Source organism: Eucyclogobius newberryi, unplaced genomic scaffold (genome assembly GCF_026437365.1).
Source record: "Eucyclogobius newberryi isolate DKJ021-1_F unplaced genomic scaffold, fEucNew1.0.hap1 SCAF_2, whole genome shotgun sequence".
Lineage (NCBI taxonomy): Eukaryota > Metazoa > Chordata > Actinopteri > Gobiiformes > Gobiidae > Eucyclogobius > Eucyclogobius newberryi.
This window is the reverse complement of record NW_027315834.1, coordinates 21,573,158-21,600,833: the sequence shown is the minus strand read 5'-3', so window position 1 is coordinate 21,600,833 and position 27,676 is coordinate 21,573,158. Positions and strand designations below refer to the sequence as shown.

The window sequence follows — 27,676 nt, the reverse complement described above, 5'->3', positions numbered from 1 at the left end:
ATGAAGTATGACGTTTGGTCATATATTAACATAACAATTTCATTTGACGAACTGTTTATTTTTTTATTTTTTTCAAGGCTCTAGAAGTACATGCTAATGAAGCTGTTTTTTTTTTTTCTAAATAAATGTGATGTAATGACGACGCGGGCCACTTGAACCTCAAGTAGTGTGTTGCTCTAGTAATGAGGCCACTCGGAGGAATCGTGATTGAATGTTTCTGGTCAGGATGGTGTTTGTTCTGCTCTACACGGGCTCTCGTTTTTGTTCAGCTTGCCTTGTCGTTGTGTAATTGACTTGTAGGCTTTTCGGAAGACGGGACTGTGTGTAAATGTTTCTGAGAGACAGGAAGTATTGAGAAAGGGTAGCGGGGGTAGAAAGCACTTGGGAAAACGGTGTGTTTAGTTTGACAGAGCGGATGAACATAGTATCACAGGCCACATATGTCTTGACAACATGTTTGTTTTGTAAATGTCCTCCAGGCCTGTCAACTTAAATAAATAATGGCTGGAATGCAATTTTGGGAGTGGCTCAATATTTATCTATCGGATGCAAATTTAGTTTTTTGCAAATGGAGAATTTTGTGTTCATTTTTTTTTGCAGCTTTGAACTATAGATTATTGAATAAGTAACTTCTATGACCAGTTCTAGATACTAAATAAGTCTGAAAGGGTTCCATTCAGTTTTTTCTTTATTGCACTGCATGTATTAAAAAAAAAACATTCTACATTTACAAAAGTGGCATAACGTTGTTTCAATATTATAGTTTATTGTGATATTTTTCTGTAGTAGTATACGCAACTTGTTATGGTGACGGGCCTTGCTTAGGGGCACATTGAAAAGCTCACAAAGCCGCAGGCCGATCCTTTGGTTGGTAAATGCAAGCTGATGCTACGTGAAATTGTCTGCCTTATGCTTTGTTGTGCTTTGAAAACATGAGCTTGATGGTACTGTCCACAGAGAGGGGCCGATGGAGGAGGCAGGGAGGTCACAACTGACATTTTCTCAGAGCTCAGCTGGTCGTCCGCCTTAGGCAGAAATGGCGGGTGAAAGGGCAGAGAACGCTGCCAAGATCCTCTTACCTGCTGTGTCCCGCCCACTGCCCTGGCTCTGAGCCAGGCTTTTAAAGGTCCAGAGCACCCAATCAGGAGAAGCACCACTGGCCAATCATGTTTTCATCTGTAAGATGAGGTCCCACATTATTATTTTGGTTATTTAGACCCAGCATTGGCCCCAGTGTCTCATGTTGCCTAAAATAAAGTAATGTACTATAAGCCTATAACCCTAACCCTTAAGTTTTTAAACTGCTGCATTTCTTTTTTAGTCAAGTTCTAGTTCTGATAAAGCTCAATATGATTTTAGTGTTGATACTTGTTCAAGTGAGTATCTAGTTTTGATACTAGTGAAAAGTATCAAAAATCAGATACTAGAACATTTCAATAAACCGTTACACCTGGAGATGGTTCACATCTGTTTTAAAAGTTTTAAAAGTAAGGTTCTTCACAAAAGGGCAAACTAATACTGCAAAACAAACATTAAAGACAAGATATTACAGTTTTTAAAATTGTTATTCTTAAATTCATTGTATGGTCGTAAAATACAACAGTTAAAAATACACAAATGAACTGACTCAGGTCACCAGGCGGCTTTTGTGATCAGATGATTTCCTTTGTGCATAAAATCACATCAAAAATCAGCTCTGATTAGGTTATCTGACTTTACTGGGCATGTAAATGTGACCAGTGACAAGCCTCAAATCATACACTTCTGATTGTCTGAAATTGTGTTATGTTTAAGAGATTAGTTTGTTTGTTTGTTATTGTACTTTTCATGTCGAGTTTAAACTGAAGTTTAAAGTGATTATTTAGAAAACCAAAAGATGGATATTAGAATGTAATTTTGTTTCATCCAGGGAAATTTGGAACCGTAAAATGCTTAAAAAGAGGACTTTCCAGATTCTGGGAAAAAAACATTGATCTTTGATCATGTCAATGACCCAAACATGTCCAGAGTGGTCAGGAAAGAGTAGTCTTTTGAAGTAAAGAGGAATATATTATATTTTTTTTCTTTTAATAACAAAATAGAAATGGCTTTCAACAGTGATTTCATGATCATAAACAAGAGAGTCAGTGTCGTATAAAAGATTTATTTCTCCAAACTGTCGTGTAAGCCCAGGTTTAACTTTCTTCTTTCCATTTTCTTCAGATGGACCACATCTTGTTTCCTCCTCTCTCATCACTGCGGAAGTACAGTAATCCTGACCTCACCATAGGATTAAACCCTGCCCTGAAACTGAAGCGCTACCTGAGTGAAGATGGGACAAACATACGCAGGAGGAGCCTCGGGGGTGGACTTACAGGTGATTAAGTCATAGACAAACCCCCTCTGTCTTTAAGCACATCTTGTTTATTCTTATTGAAAAGCTCTTTATAATGCACATTTACCTGTATATTCAGTGAAGTTTAGAATTATTCTTTGTATGTGAACTTGGTTACGACCCTGGCCTGAGGCTAACTTTCCCAGAGGAGGAAGTTAGTGCCATTGCTTGCCTCACTGCCTAATTGTTAGCTGGTCATTTCCTTCTCAGAAGTGATGAGGCCAGACTCTAAAGGGGAATCCAGGAGTCAAGGAAGGATCTCACGTAGAAAAGTCAAAGGTTTTGGGTCCATGAGTATGCTTTTGTCATCCAAAATTCAGATTACGAGGTAGTTTTTATACGCAAACACTTAAAAATAAAATGCACATTCCTAGTTGCTTTTTATGAATTCTAGTCCATAAGTTGTTTTGTGTGATTTTATTGAAGATTTTACACAATAATACCCACTTTATAATATATATAACACAGGTGGCCAAAAACAATCCAATAAAGAGGTTTTGGTTAGAGAAATGTCCATGTGTTGAAGTCTTTAGATAATTTACGGGGCGCCTCTCAACGTTTAGCTCAAAGTGCCATCTAGCTGCCATCTTGGGTAAATGACAGAGGTGTGAACGTTTTGACTTAAGTTACTATTTTAATGACTATTGTATATTATAATAATAATTATGATTATTATGATGATTATTATTATTAGTAGTAGTATTATTAGTATTAGTATTCATATATAATATAATACATATACAAATATAAATCATTTTAAAGTCTCAATGTACGCTATAAATAATCCTTTAACTAATCGATAAAATAATCGTAATAAAAGTTGACTTCTAGTTAGTTGCAGCTCTACTTGTCCATGCTCATGTGATATTTGGCAGTGATCACTTAATGGGCTTGTGGCCTTCTGACCCTTTGCCTAAAGCACTTCATGAGCCTTTACAGAGGCAGAGTTGAGGATTGTCTTCTGTTACATTTATATTAGCTGGAAAATTCACCACTGTGTGTCATTGATAAAATAAATATGAATCAAAAGCATCTTACTAAAGCTGCTCTCACTTTGCTTTGCTGCAGGAAAGTACCTTCTTCTGCCCAGTAACGCGCTGCAAGCCGCCTGGCAGCCTTCACCTGAGACGTCAAACCTTCTTCGCATGCGTTCTCTTCACCTTGGGAAGTCCGACCCGTCCCTCACCTCCAGTCAGGTGAGTGCAGGGACAAACTCTGGTCTGAGCTGATCAACGCAACAGTCATTTGTGTAAATAAATATACATCATATAATAAAAAAAATATATATAACGCTATATATAATACAACTTGTATTACAGACTTTCCATTCAGATACAAATAGCTTAGTAACTGTGGACTCTCTGACATCATTTAATATAAATTATCCTTCTGATTTTGTTTGTAAAAGTTGTAAAGTAAGTGTTTTCATTCTACACCACAGAAAGCCACTCAGATACAGGTTGAACTTGGGTCTTTGTTTGGGCACAGCAAAACATACATGCATGCATAGATGCATACATGACATTCATAAAATGTGAAAAAAAAAAGAATAAAGTAGATGGCGGTAAATGCATGCAGTTTGCTGCCAGCTGCCATTTAAAATCAAAAACAACATAAAATGTGTTTTCTTGTTCCCATGCACATCTAAACTGATAGTCGCGTTGAGCAGAAAACACCAAGAGGAGTTAAAGAAAAGTGCATTAATTTAAGCTTGAGATGTGCAGAGTAGAGTGAGCCCACTTAAAATTCAGAGCAAGACCACAGTGAATAGAAATGAGACGGAGGGAAAAAAAGAGAGAACGAGAAAAACAGAGAATCCAAAATCACAAGTGGAGATTATGAGCCTGGCTTGACAACAAGTAATAAAACAGTTTGTTTTTAGTCTACTTAATAAACACATGCACAAGTTTAGTCGTGTGGATTGTGTGGCCTGGATATATATTAAGTACAGATATAGTGTTGAGGGAGTCCCCCAGTGTCTTGGTGACTCATTCATGGCATAAATGCAGCATTGTCTGTGATCCCTCTGCTGCAGACAGGATGCTAGAGTCACTACAGAGGTTGAGGCAAAACAATGCTTTAAAGGAAATCCTGTCATTTTGTAGTGGCCGAGAGTGCACACAGAATAATGAGCCAATGCTAGTTTAGCTCTGTGCGCAGCCTGCTACCTTCAAACTCCTGCATCGTTCCCTCTTCTTTCACTCCATGCCGCTCTCTTTACTCCTTGGAGGTACAAGGAAGGAGCGAGAGACTGTCAGCTGACTGGTTCCCACCAATCACTCTTTGTGCTGGGAGTGTTTAGCAGCCAGAGCTAAGAACATTTGTAGCTGGAGGTTAAGCTGCTGAGCATGATGGCTCTGCGCCGGTAGGAGACTCTGTACCATGGATGAGTCCAGTATCCTGAGGAGACGAGGCTTACAGGTAGGCACGAGCTGGAGCTAGGCACAGACTGACTACAGAGCTAAGGTTTTCGGATTGAGACTGGGCACCACAGAGTTTCTGCTGTGTGGGACCCTTCTTCACATTGGGGGACAGTTTACAGATAAAGAAAACAACTTGATCTTTAAACTCCAATTCTACATCAGTATCTCTACATTGTATTGTACAGTTGGCAGCATTTTTATAATGCTCACTAAAATTCTAACTAGTTTGATATGTGTATATATCAAAGTTGGCCTCTCGCACACCAACAAAGTTAGTTTAAAATTACAATAATTAAACGGTGTGATTTGTATTCAAACAGACTAAATATAATTTACCTGTGTTCTTAAATACTTACCAGTTCAAATGTTGGAGTAAAACCTCATGTTTTGACCTCGAGGAGGAAGTTAGACCTCTGATGCTTGTCTGAAAATCTCAGCAACAGTGCAACAGCATCCTCTGGTGTCTGGATCAAGAACAACTTCTAGTTGATATTTCTCTATTGTTGCTGTTATTGCCTTATAGTTGTTAATGTTGAAGTCTCATAAATTCAACAACTTGGGTAGGTGGCACCCGATGACTACAGTCAGACAATATTTTTGTAATCTAACAGAAATTATCTGTAAATGTTTTGTTTTCAACTACCAATTTATGTGTTTTATATGTATTGGAAATGATTGAACTCAGACACTTTTGGGTAAGAATAATCTTATAAATAATATAAAAAAATATTTTACATTACAGTTGTCATTGATGAGCAATCACAAATATATACACATTTATTTATGAGAAAATAAGAGGCATTCTGTGGAAATCAAGGTGTTCAAATGTCAGAATGCATGAATACAAATTCATACAAATACTAATTCCATACAAAAGACAGTTTGTTTCTCTGTTGGTCCGTGTACTTATTTAATTCCTTGTCCAAGCCCTGGTTAAGGCATTCATCCTTTTGTCCAGATGTGTAAAATACTGATCATTGTTCATTTAATTTTTCAGAAAGAACTGAGTCTTCCCAGAAGAGGTAGTGTGTAAGTACATGCACACCCTCTCTGACACACTCCCATTCAACATAATTATGTAGATGATCACCACAGATGCACGCAGCTTGATTTAAGGGATTGAGCTTTTATTTATAGTACAAATAGTGCTTCAGTGCTTCCCCCTGTAGTGCTTCACACTACAGGGGGTCTATTCTGACTTTTTGCTTGTTGTTGTTTGCTTGCTTGTGTTTGAGCTATAATTTATTTAAGGAGAAAAAACGAGAGAATTACATTTAGCACATTCAGTACTTTCAAAGCAAAAATGGCTTTTGTATATGGCAGTCTAAAACCGTGTCCAAATGACTTTGAAACCTTTTCTACCATCGATGTTATAAAGTCACGAGTCACAAACATGAAGCTGATTTGAGTTGAAAGTGATCTGAGCACGACCTGCAGTGTGAGCGAGAGGAAGTATCTGCTGCATGTAAGCCGTTACAAACAGACTGAGAGATTAGCAGCTGCATCGCTTTATATATCTTGAGCTCTGAAGCCTCAACTGACCTTGGTAACCATAGTAATTGTGTGTCAGTGTTTGAAAGTTTACACAAATGGATAGAAACGCTATACTCTGAGGAAAGAGAGGTTTGTCACGTGAAAAGTTGAAGGAAATATGTTCATGTGATTTCTGTGATGACTTGACCTTCATAACTGACAGACCTCACCCTCAAGTCATTTTTGTCATTTCGTGTTGGCCAAGTAAGTCTGAATGTGTCTTTCAGTCTTGTGTGAAGTCTGTGTGACCATTTGTCATTGTTAGGCAAAATGTACTTGATGAAATTTGACACTGTCAAGGCTGATATCACCTTGGCAACAGTTGTCTGACTGTAGATCTTGTTGCCAACTCCACCTTTCAGCATTTTACTGCAGTCTGTGTTGTGAGGCAGTGCTCGGTTTGGGCCAAATGGGGGGGAATCATTAAGATTATTAATCCATTATGATATTTTAAAATAAAATTTTACTTGGGTATTTTTATTTTGTATTTGAAAAGACTTATAGTAATGAGTTCATGAACATAAACGATACAGACCTTTTTTATACAGACGTCTTTACTGAGCATTGGCTGTGGAACCTCACGACCACATATTTGACTATTAGACACAACTGAATCTCGATCGCTCAATCCTTCGATGAATTGCCAAACCCGAGGCAGTGTTGTGGTGTTTAACTACATTTACACTGCCTGACCAAAAAAGTCTCCACTAGAAAAAAAGAAAAAAAAAAGCTCTCACGCTCCAATATTTCTTTGGATGGCCATTCGCTCTTGCATAGTTCCAATAAACTTCTGCAATCTCAAAAGATTTATTTCCATCCAGTGTTGCATTGATCTTGTGTTGATGATGGAGAGAGTGACCACTGCGCAAAGCAGACTCCAGCTCATCCCAAAGATTCTCACTGGGGTTCAGATCTGGACTCTGTAGTAGCCAATGCTTTGAAGGCCATTCAGGATGTTCAGGTAGACAGCACATGCTTTCACCCGTGCAGCCATTATCCAATAGAAGGCTCGTGCCCATTTGCTTAGCTGAATCAAGGTGGTCACTTTTTTTGATCAGTTAGTGCATTAACGGTTTTGGGAGGTAAAATACATATTTAGAATACTAATTTTTAGTAATTTGACTCTCTTTTACTTAATTTGGTGGACTTACGAATACAGTTTCTTTCCAAAATTCAAAGAAATACTTTGCAGTACTTGATCAAACAGCACAAAGCTATTTGTGAGAAAAATGTACATTTGTGATGGATAAAATCATAACGAAAGGGGAAACGGATATTTTAGTTTTACAATATATTTTGCGTCCATGTGTCTTTTTTTACACTGATATAACTCAACATTCAGAATACAGTACTCTGATTGGACCATGTAAGAGAATTACAAAATATATTGGTATTCTTCCCAGCACAGTTTATTCTGTATCAAATGCGTGTGAGATGTAGGGCAGTATATTTGGCATCAGTGTTGGCTGTGTCCGGAGTCTGCTCATGACCTGCTCTACTCTTGTTTCACATCAACATCATCTTGTACTCCTCTGCCGCTGTTACTCAAGTGCTTTTTCATAGCTCAGTCTTTATGCTTACTTTTTGGGGCTGAAATTTAGCTCTATTTAAATTGCATCACAACTTAAAAGGATTTTTTTTTTTTTTTTTACAGGAAACTGTGCTGCAGTATGAGTTTTATTTATTTATTTTTACATTGACGTCATCTGAATAGTGACTTTACATTTGAGAGGACGTGCTGCGTATTAGCTGATGCCCAGGTGTCTTCGTTTCAACCAGCAAAGTGCAAAGTGCAAAATGCTCACTGAATCCCCTCTATTCAGCCCTGTTATGTAGAAAGTCACCAGATGGTGGTGGGGGTTGTCCACAAGCGTGCATGCGGTTCTGAAAGAGCAGGGGGCGTGTTTTAGGGGAGGGAAAGGGCTATTTCCTGCCTCCGTGCCCTCTGCAGGCAACTGAAGATCTCATTTGACAGCTTCAAGGTGGAACGGGAAAAACTAAAACAAGAGCTTGATTTTCTTTTCTACCATTGAAAATCCGACCTTCTCATTGCTCTGTGGTGGTGGGTTTGGCTCTTTGTCTGTGCGACACAGGCAGTGTGAATGCATATCATGTCCACAATAGAGCAAACGAGCACAGTTGAACCATGAAAGCCCAGCGGGAAAGGCTGAGGATTCCTGGGTTAACGCTAGAGTGAGTATTTTCTTCCATTATGTTTAGCTGATTCAGGGACAGCTCTCAGCATCTAACCTCATCTGTCTGTCTCTGTTTGTTGTTGTCTTACTGTTGCTATGCTGTGTGCAGCATTAGCATCAGCAGTAGCATCTTTTTCATTTCAGATTTTTTACCCCTAATCTTTGATGTTCTGCTAATGTACGTGTGTGTGCATTTGTATTTTCTGTCTTTGTGCTCTTATGTGCTACTATGAGGGGCAGAGCATGTCATGAGTCATGAGTGCCGCATCTGCACAAGTTGCTCCTGCCGCTGTGACATTGTGAACACTCGGCACACCTTCAGTGTGATGTGGCACTGCTGTGACCTGTCCAACAGACCTTTGTGGAAGAATTGATTTTTTTTTCTTTCATAATTCGTGTCATCCAGGCATTTCTAGGTCAACATTGTAAAGAATCTGTTCTTAATATTTTGCCACAAAAAGGTAGAACAATAATTAAATGCACTGTTATAAAACTGTTATAAATTAGAAAGTGTATTCATACACTTGAAAGGTCTCTCCTGTTTTAATAAAGGATTTCAAATTGTAATAATAATAATTTAAAAACAAAATTTATTCTAGAATAATTTGCTATTATAACAAAATAATGTAATAATTTGAATGACCTGAACTAAATAAATTACCTGAATTAAATAAATAGTATTATATTTTGTTCATACTCGAGGCTTTTGTCTTGTTCTTTCTCTAGTCTTCTCTCATTTGTAACTTGTAGACTTCGGTTGCTGTTAAATTCTCCAAACATGACTCTTGGAGCCAGATCCAGGTTGTGACGCCTCTAAACCTGTTTGTGTCAAGTGTCTGCTCATGTCGGAGCTGTCCCGCTCTTTGTACTAAAACCGTTTACAACACTCCATTTAACTTTCCAGCCTCACTCCCCGAAGCTTGAGTCCCACTCCCACTAGCCCTTGCAGTCCGTGCAGCCCTCTGCACGCTTTTCATTTTTGGAGGTAAGCTTGAGCTTTTTCATCCATAGCTTTGAAAATATACTTTGTGTATATTGTTAAAGCGCATGTTTCCAGTCATCGTGCCATTAGGATTTGAACTGAGAATGTTGTGTGTTCTCCAAAAATCCTTTACCATTGAAGTGACATTGCACTGGTGCTTATATAATGTTGATGGTGTCCCCTTCCCCCATGTTGCCCCTCTCTGTTGGGATTGGGTTTATTTCCTCTTTCATGTGCTAAGTAGGATTTGCTGTATTTGAAATAAATCAGAGTGGAAAATTGTCTTATTCCGTTTGCAGCTTGCCTGGTAGAAACACAGATTAACTGCTAAATGTAGCAAGAAACTTCTCCTGGACACATGACAAACATCAACTCTGACATTTGCTTGTTGAGTTTGAGCTTTTGGGGCAGTGTGCTAATTTTGTCCAAAGTAATCCCAACCGGAAACCTATTCAGATAAAGTGTTTCTCAGCTCTCATTCAAAAATGTTTCTGAAGCTGTTCAATGAACTGCTCACATCGCCCACCATCTGACCTCCTCCTGTTTGGCTTTTCTTCCAAAGATGGCCTGCTTTGACTGTGTTACAGTGAGTCAGAATCATTGAAATATGTGTGCCTGTGTTAACTTGTCGACTCGGTTGATATTACAATGTGTTAAAACTATGAAAATGACAGCCACGACCTTAATTTTTTTGCTTGTGTTACCAGTTGGCCTGGGACCTCCCGAGACATGCTGCTCTATGCAATTTGACTTTGAACCATCTGAACCATTGTTTCCTATGTGGAGCACAGAAACGGGGCAGAGCCATTATTAGAATGAAGGCTGCCTGTCATGAATCTGTAGGGAAATGGGCTTAGCTGCTCTGACAGAATGCAAAGTCGTAATTATGGCAAAACAACTTCCATAACATGTTTTACCACAAACTTGAATCCGGCTGCTTTTGGAAATTGTATTATGTATATGGTATTGGTGCCATTAATGCCAGTTACATGGAGATGTAAAGAACTGTTTGTTGTTGGGTCTCAACAAAGGGAACAGCTATTTTTGCTGTTTTGTGCTTTAGTTTATAGTTGGGCTCATCATTTTGATCCCCTTGTCATCTTTATTGCATGCTCAGCAGCGTGTCTCCTGTTTTTAATTTATGTTGTCATTTTAGAAGTTTAGAGAATGTGCAAATGTGTTTTCATTTGAAAGTGCCAGTTTTTTACTTTGTGGGCATTGATGATACTGTTTGGCTCAGTCCCCCGTTCAAACCTTCGCAGTGGTAGGAGCCAGTTACATGATATGAAGCATGTTGAGCAGCATCAGCAGCAGTGTGAGGGTTTGTCATAGTGTGCGACGTCACAGGAAAACAAAAGTCTGCTAGTGTCATATCTCTGCTGCAGCCGACGTGTCTCCACCTGACCTACAGCACTGTCCCTGGATTACTTTGATTCGAGGCCTGCAGAGGACGCGGTGTCCTCTCTGCAGTGGACGGTTGTTGTACTGCTGTCGGTCAGGCGTACACTGCCAACTGCTCCTCTAGAGTTCCTCCATGGTGTGACCAGGGCGCAATGTCCGATTCAAGTTTGTGGGCCGCGCTGTCTGAATATGACAAGCCACACTTTTTTTGTCGAGCTAGTCTTCGCCGATCCAAGAGGTAATGTAGTAGTCGTAATATAGGACTAAATTTAACCTGATAAGCATGTTTTGTCAACCTTATTGCTGTACAAACACAGATCTCATTTCGCTGGGACAATTGGTTTTCCCTTACAATGTTTCAAATCGGATAGCACGCTGAATGAGGTTGGGTGTTCCCGGCCCATTGTGGAGGATTGTCTATTTAGGCTTTTGCGGGTTGTATTAACTTGATGATCGAGTGTGTTTCAAGCAGTTCGAAAGAATTTGTGGTTTGAAATGCTTACCTAAAACGCCCAATAAGCCCTCAGTCAGTTCATTGTGTGTAGACGTTTGCTAACATTTAAGATGCTTTCTCTCCCCTCGTTGTGCGGCGCTAGGGCATTGGTTAAGCCAGCATTTTTTTAATCCCCGACCCATTTTACAATTTAGCGGAAAAGCCCTTTGCATGACATAAAGTTAGACATTTTTTTCTAAATGTATGTCACTTAAGTCGAGATGGAATAAATAAAGGTCTTTTCAATAATCAGAATTCAATCTGAACAAATAATTTCACATTGGAATCAAATAGTGTCCAATAAATTTCACACAGGCATGCAGATTTATTCTTAAATCTATCAATAACCAAATGTGCTTTGTCTTTGAACATTATTTTGTCAGCTAGCTATAATTTGTGTGGCCTTTGCCTTTGTCAGCACTCGTGACAGTTCTGACAGGAGGATAAAATGTTTCTGACAGCAAAGGTCCGAATGAAGCTGGATTTCAAAGTCTGAAACATCACAGTGTTATCTATTTTTGTTTCTTTTGTCTAAAATTAGCAATAGAATAAAACGGGTTATTCATATTTCACCAGCTATTCTTGCTTCACTCTTTAGTACATCTTTGCATATATAAAGATAATTACTGCCTATTATCTTTAATGTCTGAGCCAAACTAGGCGAGCACATTTGTTGTCTGTTCTGGACAGTAGTATTGCATGGATGCATTGTGATATATAGATGGGTTAGACAGAGGATACTGGTAGTTGAATAACCTTATTTTCTTAATTAATCTTGTATTTGCTCTCCCAGGACCCACACAGACTAAATGCATTGCACTAAATGCACGAAATTGGCATTAAATATTTCCGTTTTTTGTTTCCATCCACTTACTAAATTATTTGTTTTAATTAAAAGTATTGTTATTGATCGTCTCATTAATTAGGCTTGACTAATTTCTGTTCTTTCTTTTGATTTTACAGTTGCAGGACAAGCAACAGAAAAAGTTTGATAGGAACTGGTCAGTCGTCAGGTTTACCACGACCTCACTCGCCACTATCTACTCTCACTGGTAATTTCAGCATTTGCCCAATCTTACTAAATGGTAGAAATCAAGAATATAGCTCTTTATACTATTTGTGTGCTTTAATTAATAAAAAAAAAAAATTAAAATTAATATACGAATCTTCTTATTTTTCTTAGGAACAAGTCCACAAGACAGTCCCAAAAATTTCTCCCCCAGTGCTTCAGCTCATTTCTCATTTGCACGAAGGTAGGTCATTACCTTCATGCAAACTTTTCAAATGCAATGTAGTAATGCTAAATGGACGAGGTTTTAATCAGTTTGTCTGTATTAATGTGCGACAGGACTGATGGCCGCCGCTGGTCACTGGCCTCTCTCCCGTCCTCAGGCTATGGAACCAACACCCCCAACTCAACTCTCTCTGTAAGCATTTAACCATTTTCTCTTCTCACTTTTGTGACTCTTAGATATTGTTAATCAATAAACTGTGTGTGTCTTACAATTTATTGAGCAAAGATAATTGGAAATGGGAATGCATACTGTACATGTACTGCAGTACATGCACAGTGGCTTGCAATAGTGGTTGTACTCCTGGAACATTTCCACTTTTTGTCACGTTATGACCACAAACTTTAATAATATAGTTGTATTGGCATTTTTTTGTGAAAGAGCAACACAAAGTGGTACACTATTGTGGAGTGAAAATCATACATGTTTTTCAAATTTGTACTAAATAAAAAACTAAAGTGCAGCTAGCAAAAGTATTTAGGCCTCTGAATCAATACTATGTGGAACCGCCTTTCTCTGCAATTACAGCTGCAAGTCTCTTTGGGTTTGTCTCTACCAGCTTTGCAAAACAGCTCAAGCTCTGGCAGATTAGATGGAGATTTTTTGTGAACAGCAGTTTTCCGATCTTGCCAGAGATTCTCAATTGGATTTAGGTCTGGACTTTGACTGGAACATTCTGACACATGAATATGTTTCGTTTTAAACCATTCCATTGTAGCGTTGGCTTTATGTCCAGCTGAAGGAGAATTTCTGCCCCAGTCTCAAGTCTTTTACAGACGCCTACAGGTTTTCTTCCAAGATTGCCCTGTATTTGGCTCCATCTGAGCAGCTTCTCTGTCCCTGCTGAGGAAAATTAGCCCCACAGCATGATGCTGCACCTCCATGTTTGACATTGTGGATGGTGTGTTCAGAGTCATGTCCCGTGTTAGTTTTCCGCCACACAGTGTTTTGCTTTTCAGCCAAGAAGTTACATTTTGGTCTGATCTGACCAGAGCACCTTCTTCCACATGTTTGTCATGTCCCTCACATGGCTTCTGGAAAACTGAAAACCCCACTATTTATGGCCATTTTCAACAAAGGCTTCTACTTGTTGCTCTTCCATAAAGGCCAGATACCTGTGTTGTGCACAACTAATAGTTGTGCTGTGGACAGTCTCTTCCACCTGAGCTGTGGATCTCTGCAGTTCCTCCAGAAGCCAAAACTAACATGGGCTTCTTGGCTGCATCTCTGATCAGTAGACAGCCATGTCATAGTAGGTTTGTAGTTGTGCCATTTCCATTTCCGGATGATGGATTGAACAGTGCTCTGTAGGATGTTGAAAGCTTGAGAAATATTTTTATTACCGAACCCTGCTTTAAACTTAAACTTCCCCCTGACCTGTCTGGTGTGTTCATTGGGCTTAATGATGCTGTTTGCTACACAACCTTCTCTTAACAAACATCTGTGGCCTTCACAGAACAGTGACATTTACACTGAGATAAGATTACACACAGGTGGAAATTATTCAGTCTTTCAGCAATCATCAGGCAATTTTTGACAGCAACTGGTTGCACTCAGGAAAAATGGTAAATGTACCAGGGTTATGAACATTTTTGCAAGCCACTGTATATATAGACAAACAACTTTTTTCTTTACATTTTGAAATGTATATGTTTCATTTCCAGTCATCCTGTTCATCACAGGAGAAGCTGCACCAGCTCCCCTTCCAGCCCACACCTGATGAACTGCACTTCCTCTCGAAACACTTCTGTACTGAAAGCATCTCTGGAGATGAATGTCGAAGAGCCACACCAATGCGACCACGTTCGCGCAGTCTCAGGTTTGCATTTTATGCCTATTATTCTTATTTTAAACTCTTTAATTTCATCCTAAATCTGTTTCTATAAAATGTGTTTTAGCCCTGGGCGATCTCCATCATGTTTTGACAATGAGATTATTATGATGAATCATGTCTACAAGGAAAGATTTCCAAGGGTAATTTGGTGCAAACCTAACCTATTTACCATCATACATTCTGTATGCACTGGCATCGGTCACAGAAATGCTTCTCGCTGCAGGCCACGGCTCAAATGGAGGAGAAGATTGAGGAGATCATCCGCACAAACTCTCCAGAGAACGTCCTCCCTCTGGCAGATGGCGTGCTGGGTTTTGCACACCACCAAATCATTGAGCTGTCCCGCGACTGTCTCGAGAAGAGCCGACAAGGACTTGTCACCTCCAGCTATTTCTGTGAGTTCACAGATAAGCTGGAGAAGCTGGTTCTGGAGGTACGTTCAACTGATACTTATATTTTTGATTAATAATCCTTTTATTGACATGTAAATTGTTTTTTTTTGTAGTCAACAGAAAGATCAGAGAGTGAGGAAGTGAATTGTATCGGAGACCTGGTGAAAAAAATTCTGATGGTCATAGCCCGACCAGCTCGATTACTGGAATGCCTGGTAAATTGCTAAACAATTTTAACCTGTACTTTATACATGCTACAATTTTATTGCTTTGCCTCACTATGTTGTGCCTCTAGGAATTTGACCCAGAGGAGTTTTATCACCTTTTGGAAGCTGCTGAAGGACATGCTAAAGAGGGCCAGGGCATCAAAACGGATATCCCTCGTTACATTATTAGCCAGCTTGGACTGACAAGGGACCCTCTGGAAGGTAAAATCAAATGACTCATTTCAGGAACTCATTCGACCTGGGTGATCCTTGGCTCGATTAATTTCATACAGCCTTGATGTAATAATTACAAACTTAAAGGTTTAATGGACGATTTTTTTGGCCCAAATCTGAGTCTTATTTCCTCGTGGCGTGGACTGCCGATTAGTCCTGCCTCGCATCAATCATAAAACACACCTACTGCTCACCTGTAGCCTCGTGCGGCTCGTCCCCATGAGAGCAGCACGTTCCGCGTGTCTAAGCGCATTGATCTATCATAATATAGTTCCCTCAGTGTAGGGGACAAAATGAAGACTGTAATGAAGACTGTAATGAAGAAAGACTGTTCGAGCTGACTCAGAAGAAGACGGAAATCTACGGGAAACGAGAGATGCGATGCGATCCGTCGCGCTAATAAACAAACGTACGTGTGTGTTGTATCAGTCCGCACGGGGGAGTGCGCACGCGCCTGAGTTCTCAAATTGCCCAAAAATTGTCCATTATGCCTTTAAACCGCATATTTGTAGAGTTGCGTCGGTTCTGAAGAAAAGGACTTCTGGCTAATTGCTGTATCTGTGTAGTCCATAATGACCTTCTGTTTCTCCAGATTCCTGAAACAACAACACCCATTATAACTAATTAGAAAAGAATGGTCTCCCAGCAGACCTATACAGATCCACATTGACCAGCTTTTTGTGTCCGTCCCATGTGTCTCCTCCATGTTTCATTTACCCTGTGCTTAAAGCATGAACACGAGCAGGGACAGATGTTAGACTATTTTCAAATGTGTTTACACACCCCAAGAGAATGAAACTCCCCCCCTCCCCGGCTTCTCTTTACTGCTTGCATATTCAAAACCACACAAATTTAATGTGGCAACTAATAAACATTTGTGCTAGAGCGGTGCTTTTGGCTGTTGACTTTCACACCACTATTATTGCTTAAGACATTTCTTTAAGTTGTAATCCTGAGTCAGTCTGTCATCACTGGGCTGGAAATGGAGCCTTTTTTTGCTTTGGTGGACATTCTGTGTTATTCTGTCACTAAATGAGGTTTTGATGTGGACATTATTTCTAACGTTCTGTTTTCAGATTTTGCCCAGTTGACGAGCAGTGACAGTGGGATTGCAGAAACCCCTGAAACAGATGACTCGGTATTGACACTGTATAGTTAATTAAAATTGATCAGTGTAACTTTCACTTTGTGGATCCAAATACATTCTTCTTCCTTTCCTAGTCTCAAAGTCTTAGTGTGGTCTTGCGGTCCAGACGTAAACCCTGTGAGCTGGACTTCGAGATGATGAAACTCATTAGTAATGGCGCCTATGGGTAAGAACAAGGCACTCATAAATTGTAATTGTGTCAAGTTGCGCACTCAGTTTAAATTTGATAAATGCTGCGATATAGACTATTGTACTTCTTTGTGTTTGCAGAGCTGTATACCTGGTTCGACATAAAGAGACAAAGCAGCGTTTTGCCATGAAAAAGATTAACAAACAAAACCTTATTTTGCGAAATCAAATCCAACAAGCATTTGTGGAAAGAGACATCCTCACCTTTGCAGAAAACCCTTTTGTGGTCTCCATGTTTTGCTCTTTTGAGACACGACGCCACTTGTGCATGGTTATGGAATATGTAGAAGGTAGGATTACAAATGCTTTGTTAAAATGCATTAATCCATGCTGGCAACAAGTTGGACTCACAAAGTTTGTTTTCATCAGGTGGTGACTGTGCCACTCTTTTGAAAAACATGGGTCCTCTTCCTGTGGACATGGCCAGAATGTATTTTGCTGAAACTGTTCTGGCCCTTGAGTACCTTCACAACTATGGCATCGTACACAGGGATCTCAAGCCTGACAAGTAAGAACAATAAAGTTAGCCTGTCATGTTAACATATTTTCTTTGTGTTCTATGTCTTTTATTAAAGACATAGAAGCTACTTCTGTGACCCTCTACAACTCAAATCTTCTTATACCACAAAAAATAAGAAAATATTTTCGATAGTGCAAAGAAAATGTACACATAGTGTCATATCGTTCCATACCCTTCACTTACTGAATGATTAGTCGATGTAGTAATTATCGTGACAGGCCCCAGAGCATTGTGTAATTTCAAGTTGTTTTATTTTATTATCGTTTGCAGCTTGCTGGTTACCTCAATGGGGCACATAAAACTGACCGATTTTGGTCTGTCTAAAGTAGGCCTGATGAATATGACCACCAACTTGTATGAGGGACATATAGAAAAAGATGCACGGGAATTTTCCGACAAGCAGGTAAATGTTAGAGCCTCAAAATAACTTGCTTGTTGTATTGTTGGACACAAACAAATGTTCAAAATTACATTTCTTCCCAGGTATGTGGCACTCCAGAGTACATCGCTCCGGAGGTGATTCTCAGACAGGGTTATGGGAAGCCGGTGGACTGGTGGGCAATGGGCATTATCCTCTATGAGTTTCTTGTTGGCTGTGTGCCATTTTTTGGAGACACACCCGAGGAACTTTTTGGACAAGTCATCAGTGGTAATTCACATTTTCTTGATTGTGTCAATTTTAATCTTAAATCACAGGATGTGTAATGTCATTGACTCTTCACTCAGATGAAATTAACTGGCCAGAGGGTGAAGAAGCTCCACCTCCTGATGCACAGGAACTTATCACTTTGCTGCTGAGACAGAATCCTCTGGAAAGACTTGGTTCAGGTATGTTACATGTTTGGTGTGATGCATCTATTTAATTAAGCTTTATAAAAGACAAAGATTTTCCGCGCCAGATTGTAGCTAATTTACATCTGCAGTCCCTGTTTGACAGAAATAAATCATACAGTGCAAAGAAAACACATTTGCATTACTTTCATAAATGCTAAAACCGTCTACCTCAGCGCAATACGGAATTAGCTGGCTACCGCCAAGTGAATGTCATGTTTAATTTTAAAGCAATGTCTGGAAAATCACTAGTTTAGGCTGATGTATAATTATTAGATGTGACACACTCAAAGTTGACCAGCTCATTATTCCAGTTGAAATGAATTGAGTTTAGGTAACAGCAAGGCAGTTTTAAAAATGTTATGCTCGCTTAATCCACCATGATTTCAAAACAAATACATAATAATAAGTGTACACTGCATGCGCATACACATTTTGTACTGGTCCCAAGGGCAGAACCTTTAATACATTATTATAAGAAATTATAAATCTCTATTAATCCCTTGTATCAATCTTTTCTTTTCAGGGGGTGCTGCAGAAGTGAAGAACCACCCGTTTTTTCATCATCTCGACTGGAATAGCTTGCTGCGGCAGAAAGCAGAGTTTATCCCTCAGTTGGAATCTGAAGATGACACTAGTTATTTTGACAGTGAGTGTACAACCAGATATGATGACTAACAAAATCATATGACGTAATTATATATAATGTGAGGCTTTCATCATATATCCAGCACGCTCTGAAAGGTACCATCACCTTGAAACAGAAGAGGATGACACTAATGATGAAGACTTTAACATTGAGCTGCGGCAGTTTTCCTCCTGCTCTCACAGATTCTCCAAGGTTTGGTCCCTTAAAGAATTGTTTCTCCTGACTCCCAACGTATGAATCATAGTGTCTAGGACCGACCAATCCCAGTATTCTACATAGAGTGTAGCATGTATTTTCTGCTTGAGAATGGGAGTTTTTCATGGTGTGAAAAATGTGAAAATGATGTTTCAAGGCTAAGACCCATTGTTCTGCTGCATTGCAGCAGGATCTTTTCTCTCATGAAAACAAGAAACTACTGCATATATCCAAGAGCAAACCTCCTTTCTAAGCATTAAACCAGTTGTACTTGAATAGTGCCAGAAGACTGATGTTTTTACTAGTAAGAGGTATTTAGAAACACTAACACACACTGTTGATGCTTTTAGGTTTACAGCAGTCTGGATCTGTCCCATGGGCATCTAGAGGAGGAAAAGGGAGAGATGGAAGAGCACAAAGCTGAGACTCCGCTGACTGCTGATACACTTAGCTGGATACCAGATTTTTCTGAAATGTATTCTGACATACTTATACGTACATTTATGCTTCTACACTTTTGTCATTTTTAATAGTAATTAACATGTACCTTTTCACAGACCATCCCTATCCCAGTCCACAGACAGCGGTGGTCTGAACCAAGGATCTTGTTTGCCACCAAAGTTTTCCATCTCTGCAGAGAGTGAAGAAGAAGAGTCCTCGAGCCATGCAGGCTCAACTAAACCATCCGTGTCTGTTGAAATGCCTCTAGATGAACCTGATATGACGTCACCTGGCAGCACACCAGGTAAAACACCACAGAAGGAATTCTCGTTTGGTACATTTGGTGGTAGATGATAAAACTTAACTTAATTATTATAAATTATATATTGTATTTTATCAGGTAGTTTTTCTGAACATTTGGACCCGCTGGCCACTAGAAGTGAAGAGACCAAGAACCCTGACATCAGCTCCTCTGGTAACCATGGGACTCAAACAACTCTTGCTCTGCCCCAGACCGCTGTGGAAAAGTCCGGAGCAGTACCAAAAGTCCCAAAGTCAGTTTCAACTGGAACTCTTTCTCTCATGATCCCAGGGGGTAAGTCTGGAAACCTAAACTACAAATGTATGCACTTCATTCTAGTCTATTGCTAACAAAAATTATATGTTTGTAAATTAAGTGGAACAGATATGAAAAATCAACCCATGTCTAAATGTCACACTGTGGGATTTGTTTCATACAAAGCATTTTCATTCATCAGCATTTAGATGTATTCGAAAAACAACTCGGTTTACACAATTCGATGACTTTAAAGCAGCTGTACAAAAAAGTAAACCTGCATTTTTCTCATTGGTTCTCCCAATTTTTTTCCCCCAGATATTTGCGGTGTCTCTCCATTACCCAGCCCCCTATCCCCGTACTCCTTCTCCTCTGACCCTTCCTCCAGAGATTCCTCTCCTAGTCGGGACTCGTCCTTGTGTGCTATGAACTTGAGGCAGCCGGTCATAATCCATAGCTCAGGAAAGAAGTTTGGCTTCACACTTAGAGCTATACGAGTTTATGCTTGTGACAGTGATGTCTACACAGTCTACCACATGGTCTGGGTAAGATGTTAAGAGTTACTTTCTTCCATACTGTGGGCCTCATGGCAAAAAAAGTATTTAAAGTACGGCTTTAGACTACACAATTCACTCAAACATAGTAAATATAGTTAACATAATTACGCATCCTGACCAAAAACAAAGCGAGCCAAGACCGATATCAAGAGAGTAGTACCTGAATGGTCAGTTAGTTATTCATGTTCATATCTTGATTTACAAAGACAAATCCCATGGTCATAGAAAAGATGTCCGTATGTTTGAGAGAGGTGAAATCATTGGCATCAAGCTGAGAACATCAAAGGAGAAGCAGAAACTAATCTACTACTGGTCTGAACCCCAGTGAGTGTGTTTGGGACGCGCTGGAGAAGGCTCTGTGCAGTGGTCACTCTCTCACTGCAGAAGCTTATTAAAACAATGCTATAGCAAATGTGTGCTGTACTCAAAGCTAAAGGCAGTGCAATGACCTTTTACAGTATGTGACCCTTTTTATACAAAATTCTATGGTTAGCATAGAAATTAAAGATGGGAAATTGTGTAAATAAATGAAGCAATAAAATGAACAATCATAATTGCTGATAATGACTGTATATTAAAGCATATGGAGCTGACAATACATTAAGTGTTGGAGGTTTCCTTTTTGACTTTGGACTGATATTGGTTTTGTGTGTTTTAGAACGTAGAAGAAGGAGGACCTGCAAACACAGCAGGCTTAAAAGCTGGAGACCTCATCACTCATGTCAATGGGGAATCGGTTCATGGTCTTTTTCATACAGAAGTAGTTGAGCTTCTGCTCAAGGTGTGTGCCATTTTATATCCCTGAATAATGTGTCATGTATACGTTTCTTGTATTTGTCTAATATACTAACTTATTCCAATGTTATAGAGCGGTAGCAAAGTGGCCATCTCTACAACACCATTTGAAAATACATCTATTAAAACTGGTCCGGCCAGAAGGAACAGCTACCGGAGCAAGATGATAAGATATGCTAAAAAAGCCAAAAAAGAAAAGCTACCTGAGAGGTACAACATTTTTTGAGGGTACTTTGGTGTCAACAATGTGATAGAATGACATCAGCATTTTGTATTATTGATTATTCACAAAATGTATATAAATTAAAAAAAAATATGAATATATAATTTATGATAATTGCATTTGTTTAATATTCTCATTTGTTTTGCTTCTGTGACTTTAAGAAGGCGCTCCCTCTTCAGACGTTTTGCCATGCAGCCTTCTCCTCTGCTGCACACAAGCCGCAGTTTTTCGTCATCTCTGAACCACTCTCTCTCATCTGGTGAGAGTCTCCCTGGTTCCCCTACCCACAGTCTTTCCCCTCACTCTCCTACTGCTCCCTTACGACCTGCACCAGACTTCACACAGTCAGGTGGACCTTTTCCCATATTATGTTATCTTGGCACTTACATCTACAATGTTACTGATTTTATTCTTCTTCTATTTATTTAGCAGGAAACTCATCTCAGAGCAGTTCCCCAAGTTCCAGTGCTCCCAACTCGCCTGCAGGTTCTGGAAGCATTCGTCCTAGTACCTTGCATGGCCTGGGCCTAGGACCGCGACTTCGTCAGGGTCGACGAAAATCTGCTGGTAGCATTCCCCTTTCTCCTCTGGCCCGCACGCCTTCTCCAACGCCACAGCCTACTTCTCCACAGCGCTCCCCCTCCCCTCTTCTGAGTGGACATTCGGTCACAATCTCAAAGACACCACAAACCTTCCCAGCCAAGATACACTCACCTCCCACTATTGTCCGCCACATTGTGCGCCCCAAAAGTGCTGAACCACCTCGCTCGCCCCTCTTAAAGAGAGTTCAGTCTGAAGAAAAGTTGTCACCCTCTTACTCTGGAGACAAGAAACACCTGTGTCCCAGAAAACACAGCCTAGAAGTGACGCAGGAGGAGGTACAGGAGGAAGAACTAGGAGGCGAACAGCACAATATGGACGAAACATGTGAGCATGTGTCAGTCCCCCGCATTCGGCCCGTTGAACAAGGATGCTTAAAAAGGCCAGTTTCTCGGAAGATGGGACGCCAGGAGTCACTTGAAGAACTTGACAAAGAAAAGCTGAAGTCAAAACTTGTTGTTAAAAGGTTGGACTGGTCAGAAAGGAGGGAGTCGCTACAAAAACAAGATGCCCTTTATGAATCCGATCCCGTTTACTTCTTTGGTGATGGGGATGAATGTCAAACCTGTGAGAGCCATTCCAGTTTTGTACTTAAAAAGTGGAACACACATGTTTCAGATGCCAATGTTGAGCCTGGTGCAAGCAGTGATGGAGACTGTAGCCCCAGATTGCTCTCAGATAGGCCACACTCAAGAGTAGGTAAAGATCTCATTAAGCCAGACAGACTGGACTTCAAAGCTCCTAACATTGAGCTGACCCGAAAGAGGCTTTCATTTGAAGAACGGGATGATTGTGTACGTCGTTTGTCCTCGAGCATTCTTGAAAATCACCATTTTGGGTCCACAAGATCTAAAAGTCTTCAGCTGGACACCGTTTTAAGTCATGATCAAATGAAGGCAGGGATGGGAAGTATTCACACAAGCCCTGAGGGTTTGCCCCCCAAGTATTTCTCTGGCAGACCTGAGAGTGCAGTGGAAAAACTTCATCTTATCTCCTCCATAGAGTCCCCACTTCGCAAAACTTCCTCAGAGTATAAACTAGAAGGCAGACATGTATCTTCTCTTAAACCTTTAGAGGGAACATTGGATATAGGCCTGCTGTCTGGGCCGAGAATCTCAAAAACTGAGACCTGTTTGTCAAAGATGATGGAGAAAGTCAGTGAGCCAGTGAGCTCTCCTACGCGACTACAGAGCTTTAGTGAGAGACAAATTACCATTCCCCACCTAAAATCTACTGACAAACCAAAAAGCCCTACTACAAATTTTCCCAGCTTGGAAACAGTTGGTGTGAAGGTCTGCCCAGAGTCAGTCACAGAAGTGAGGAGTGAGAAAACACACAGTGAATGTTTAAAGAGTCCCACCAATAAAGCAGAGCCATTTGTGTTCACTGTAAAACAAGAGAGCAGGACTGCACTGAAGACCTCTTCCTCCCTGGCTCATGAACTCAGAGGGGCTCGACACAGCTCCCATTTTTCTTCATATGGAAAAACACCTTCAATACGGGAAGTCAGCAATGAGGACCAGGAGGATGAAGTGGAAGAACAGGAAGTCACTCACACTTCATCACACAACCGTGACCGCTCCAAGACAGACAGCCTTTTGACTCGAGCCAGGTCAGAGGACAACATCAAAGCACATGTACTAAAGCAAAATCCAGCTGGCACCACAGGACTATTATTGGACACACAGAAAATAAAGTCTGACATTTGTGCCATTTCTGGAAATCCAAATTTGAAAGCAAACGAAATGTCTGCCCCCAATAATGGTGTAAATAATTTACAGACAAACTGTAAACCAGATCTTGGGGATTCACAACCATCAGAGGTCCTGAAGATTTGTTCCTTAAGAAAAGAGTCAAATACTCTTGACACCACTTCAACATCTGGCTCTGTGCATGAAGCATGTTTATCAAAATGTAAATCTACAGATGTGACTGAACCCACTTTGAGTGAACACAGCAATGTTACACAAAACATGTTGCATTGTGGCACAGTCAATAAGACAATGGCACATACTACAGATGAACAGGAAGAGACTACCAGACCTAAGGATGACGATAATGAAAAAGAGACTCTAGCTTCAAACAATATCACAGCGGTTCCCTTCCCTGAAAATAAGAAGGGTGTCCATGTGTCCGCTGGTGCAGTACTGCCCAATGACGTGTGCGCCCAGAAGATTGAAGAGTCTGTTTCACCAAAGAATACGTTTACTGAAAAGGACTTTAAGCAAGTGTGTTCGGATGTGAAAGTAAAGAATATATTACCAATGTCGGACTGCCATTTGAATAAAGAAGTCATTAATCGCACTGATTGCAGTGGGTCTCCAACAACCAAGCCGAAAAGTCTGTCTTCAGCACATGCAGTTCAAAGCCCCCAGCCTGCTGTGCACACTGCTGTTAAAGCACTGGAAGCTCAGAGCACAGTTCAGCCTGCCACAGGAGCCAAAGTTGTATCTAATGTCAAACACAAACCTGTGTCAAAAGAAGCAAGCCCCCCAACTTCTCGTGTAATCCATGAGTCCAAACTCAAAGATTTCCCCCGGGTCAGGGCTGAGGTAAAATCGGAGCCCATGGTGAGGCTCATACATTGTCCTCCCCAAGTCGAAGAGAAGCTAAAAGAGTCTCAGGCCGAAGGTTCGGCAGCCACCCTTACTGTGAAAGACCAAGTTTACACAAAGCCAAAATGTATCCCCACAAAAGTAGCTAGCTCCCCTTCAACAATTAAGTCTCAGACTATTCTATCACAGCAAAGTCTTGATGCCAAACCCAAAGACACTTTGCACAAAACCAGAGGATTAGTTCATAAAGACTGCTCTGACGCCAAATCACTGATTTCACCTCAGAATCTGTCAGATCCACCGCCACTGCTGCCCAAACCAGCTCATAGAAAGGACACGTGTCTAGCTACCCCAGTCAAGAATGTTTCCTCTCTGAGCCAAGAATCTGAACACAAGTCTTTAAAGGAAGCCCCTCAGTCTGAAGGACCCAGACCAGACCCTCTCAAGGCGGCTGATGCACAAGACACTAGAGGCACCACTCCACCACAACATACTGCATGTATCAAAAAGGAGCAGAGAGACAGACGAAGGAGAGAATCCACTCATGAAGGATTATTAAATGTTCAAAAAAATACTAAGAGAGAGCCATCTAAAACTGCTCCTGCCTCTGCAAAAGATGTGCCTGAAAAGGACAGTAGCAGAAATAAACAGAAGGAATCACCACGTAGTCCACGTAGTTCTTGCAACAAAAAATAGACTTTCAAAATCTTACCAGTTGCAACATCATCATGCCTTTTTTCTGTTTGAGGGCCGGGAAAGCTGTTACGAAATAGTGCTGAGCCGGGTGTGAATGAATCTGTGTGAATGTGGATGCAAGTCTGAATGTAAGCTACCATTTGCAAACATTTTTTGTATCTTTGTTGTATTTTACTAAATAGAATGCGTGAGTATTAGGTTTTACTTGGTGCAAAATGCTTTGTGCAATCATTGTTGGGATCAGGGGGGAGAAAGGGCCTTATTGAAGTTGGGACGTTCTGTATTTTTGTGCCATACTAATTTAAATTGCACTCTTTAGACTGAAGAAGACCTGATGTTGCAGGTGCTCTCAATGCAGTAGTAGACTACACTATCAAGCCGTGGTGACATTGTTGCTCTTATTAGTTTTATATTGGGGTCTTGCTGTGGTATGCACAAATCCTTCAAAACAGAGAAGGGGCCTTAGAAAATTTGGAAAGTAAAATTATGTTTGCTCGCTCTTGTATAAAACACATTCCTGCGTACATATTTTTATGCAATAACATGTAAATATGAAAACACTGTAAAAATGGGATATGTGAGCATACTAGTTGTTTATTATATGTATAGTTTTGTAGTGTCATGTCAGTATTCAGTATTACTCATCGTGCTTGATAACTCACTCAGTTCAGTGTAGAGTAAGCTAAAAAGATGTATCTTGTCACATGCATCCTTTTATGTTGAGTTTAAACGTGTTAAACTTGAATTGAGACAAAGATGAGTGAAGCTGACTCTGCTTTTCTAAAAATGTAGCATTTTATGTTGAAAGTTTGTGAAAGACCCGGACCATGTAGAATGTCAAGAGTTTGAATGACGTAAGCCACTAAGATGCAGTCGTGGCTAATAAGCACATTAGCTGCGCCCTTTGGTCAGTTTTAAAGCCAGGGTTATGAACAGTGGTACATTGTAAGAGTTTAGGAGGACTTTGGCTTTAGTCTTTATTCAAGTCATGTGGTAGCTTATTGCAAACACTTAGAATGAAATGCCACCTCATTAAGCAGGTGTCGTTTCAATTAAGGACAACTGCTGAAAAAAGCGACACACATCACTAACTAGATTTTAATGCCAGGTTAATCCTTCTAAAATGTTGGTTCTGGAGATACTGCTACTGTATTACTGTCCCCATAGCACTGCAGTTTTAATGTAATGCCTACATGGGCTTGACGTTTTTTGTTTGCCTATTGTAAACTTACATTCAACTTTTTAAACCTAAATTGAGTAGTTGCCAGGTCTTATTCAAAACCTCTTAAATCACAATCTGACCCGGAGGACTGGATGTAGTTTCAATCTAGATAGTGAAAACATGCATTTGCAATATAGTTAATCAACATGGCTTTCTAAATGACACTGAAACTAATTAAGTCTTAATTCTCCAAAAGATGTTGTAAATATGTTGCTAATGTTATGTGAGAAAACACATGCACCTTAATATTTGACAGACATTAGTTCAGAAGAAACTAAACACCAACAGATTTTATCTCTAATTGTCCTGGATGGAAATGAGACCCTAATTTGGCCAACAATAGCAACTGAACATCCACTTTTGTAGCCTGTGAAGACTGACATAATCCTGATAGCACATTCGATGTTTGTTTACAAAGAATTATGGATGTATATTTTGTACATTGTCAATTTGCCAAATTTTTGTTCAGTGTCTCCATTGGTGTGGTTTTAGTCGTGTGTGATGTCAGGTTCTTTTGTCTGCTTCTTTTCTTTTTCTTGTATGAACTTTGCTCTCGTGTGTCTTTTAGATTAAGTGCAATAAAAGCCGTTTGGGTCTTGTATTTTGCTCAAGCTGTTTGGATGTCATAAATGTTCTATATTAAAAAAAAATTATTTATACTTCAAATGTTACGTAAAAATAAAAGGATGGTAACTCAACTTTTGTTTTTTGTTAATCTCGGCACATATTTAGACTTTGTCTGAAGATTGTGTTTAGTGTTATGTTACTTAAATTACTTGTAGAAATTGCTTTTTTTTTTTTTTTTTTATTGGATCAGCAAGACTTGACTGGTACCAACAGGGGGCACTCTGTTACTGCCTTTTTACGTTCAGGCCTTGGATAAAATGCTCTCAAACATTTAATCAACTCTTAGTGGAGTGTCGACATTCAGTCTTAAGAGACCATGAGATTAAATATCAGGAATTTGTTTTATTAATATTGTATAACAGGCAGTGGGCAATGTAAGTTATAGTTTAATAGAACTTTTGTCTTATTCACAAAAATAAAGTTCAGAGCGTGGGTGTGACCTATCCAGAAGTTATGGGAGGCTTGCTTTGTGCCCGTAGAATCTGAGATACACATTGATAAATCCTGCATGGCC

The 27,676-nt window shown here is 39.9% G+C and overlaps 1 protein-coding gene across 9 annotated transcripts in view; it reads left to right on the top strand.

Moving 5' to 3' along the window:
• mast4 (microtubule associated serine/threonine kinase family member 4) overlaps positions 1-27,233 on the top strand; it is a 31,847-nt gene extending 4,614 nt beyond the window's left edge. Inside the window, exons 2-30 of one of the 9 annotated variants that reach the window (XM_072454434.1) lie at positions 2,203-2,356; positions 3,443-3,570; positions 5,795-5,826; positions 9,430-9,510; positions 12,365-12,453; positions 12,585-12,654; positions 12,750-12,828; positions 14,376-14,512; positions 14,592-14,667; positions 14,751-14,960; positions 15,033-15,134; positions 15,215-15,347; positions 16,436-16,497; positions 16,581-16,672; positions 16,777-16,985; positions 17,065-17,203; positions 17,486-17,618; positions 17,699-17,864; positions 17,942-18,043; positions 18,573-18,695; positions 18,778-18,887; positions 19,241-19,365; positions 19,448-19,635; positions 19,732-19,926; positions 20,206-20,432; positions 21,103-21,225; positions 21,313-21,449; positions 21,624-21,811; positions 21,892-27,233. In XM_072454434.1, coding sequence (XP_072310535.1) covers positions 2,203-2,356; positions 3,443-3,570; positions 5,795-5,826; positions 9,430-9,510; positions 12,365-12,453; positions 12,585-12,654; positions 12,750-12,828; positions 14,376-14,512; positions 14,592-14,667; positions 14,751-14,960; positions 15,033-15,134; positions 15,215-15,347; positions 16,436-16,497; positions 16,581-16,672; positions 16,777-16,985; positions 17,065-17,203; positions 17,486-17,618; positions 17,699-17,864; positions 17,942-18,043; positions 18,573-18,695; positions 18,778-18,887; positions 19,241-19,365; positions 19,448-19,635; positions 19,732-19,926; positions 20,206-20,432; positions 21,103-21,225; positions 21,313-21,449; positions 21,624-21,811; positions 21,892-25,313 — 7,032 coding nt within the window. In that variant the 3' untranslated portion in view covers positions 25,314-27,233. Of the gene's footprint in view, positions 1-2,202; positions 2,357-3,442; positions 3,571-4,607; positions 4,796-5,794; positions 5,827-8,139; positions 8,524-9,429; positions 9,511-12,364; positions 12,454-12,584; positions 12,655-12,749; positions 12,829-14,357; positions 14,513-14,591; positions 14,668-14,750; positions 14,961-15,032; positions 15,135-15,214; positions 15,348-16,435; positions 16,498-16,580; positions 16,673-16,776; positions 16,986-17,064; positions 17,204-17,485; positions 17,619-17,698; positions 17,865-17,941; positions 18,044-18,572; positions 18,696-18,777; positions 18,888-19,240; positions 19,366-19,447; positions 19,636-19,731; positions 19,927-20,205; positions 20,433-21,102; positions 21,226-21,312; positions 21,450-21,623; positions 21,812-21,891 lie in introns of those variants that run through there. The other 8 variants (XM_072454433.1, XM_072454436.1, XM_072454432.1 and 5 more) reach the window with 8 other exon arrangements.
• Positions 27,234-27,676: the final 443 nt, after the last annotated feature.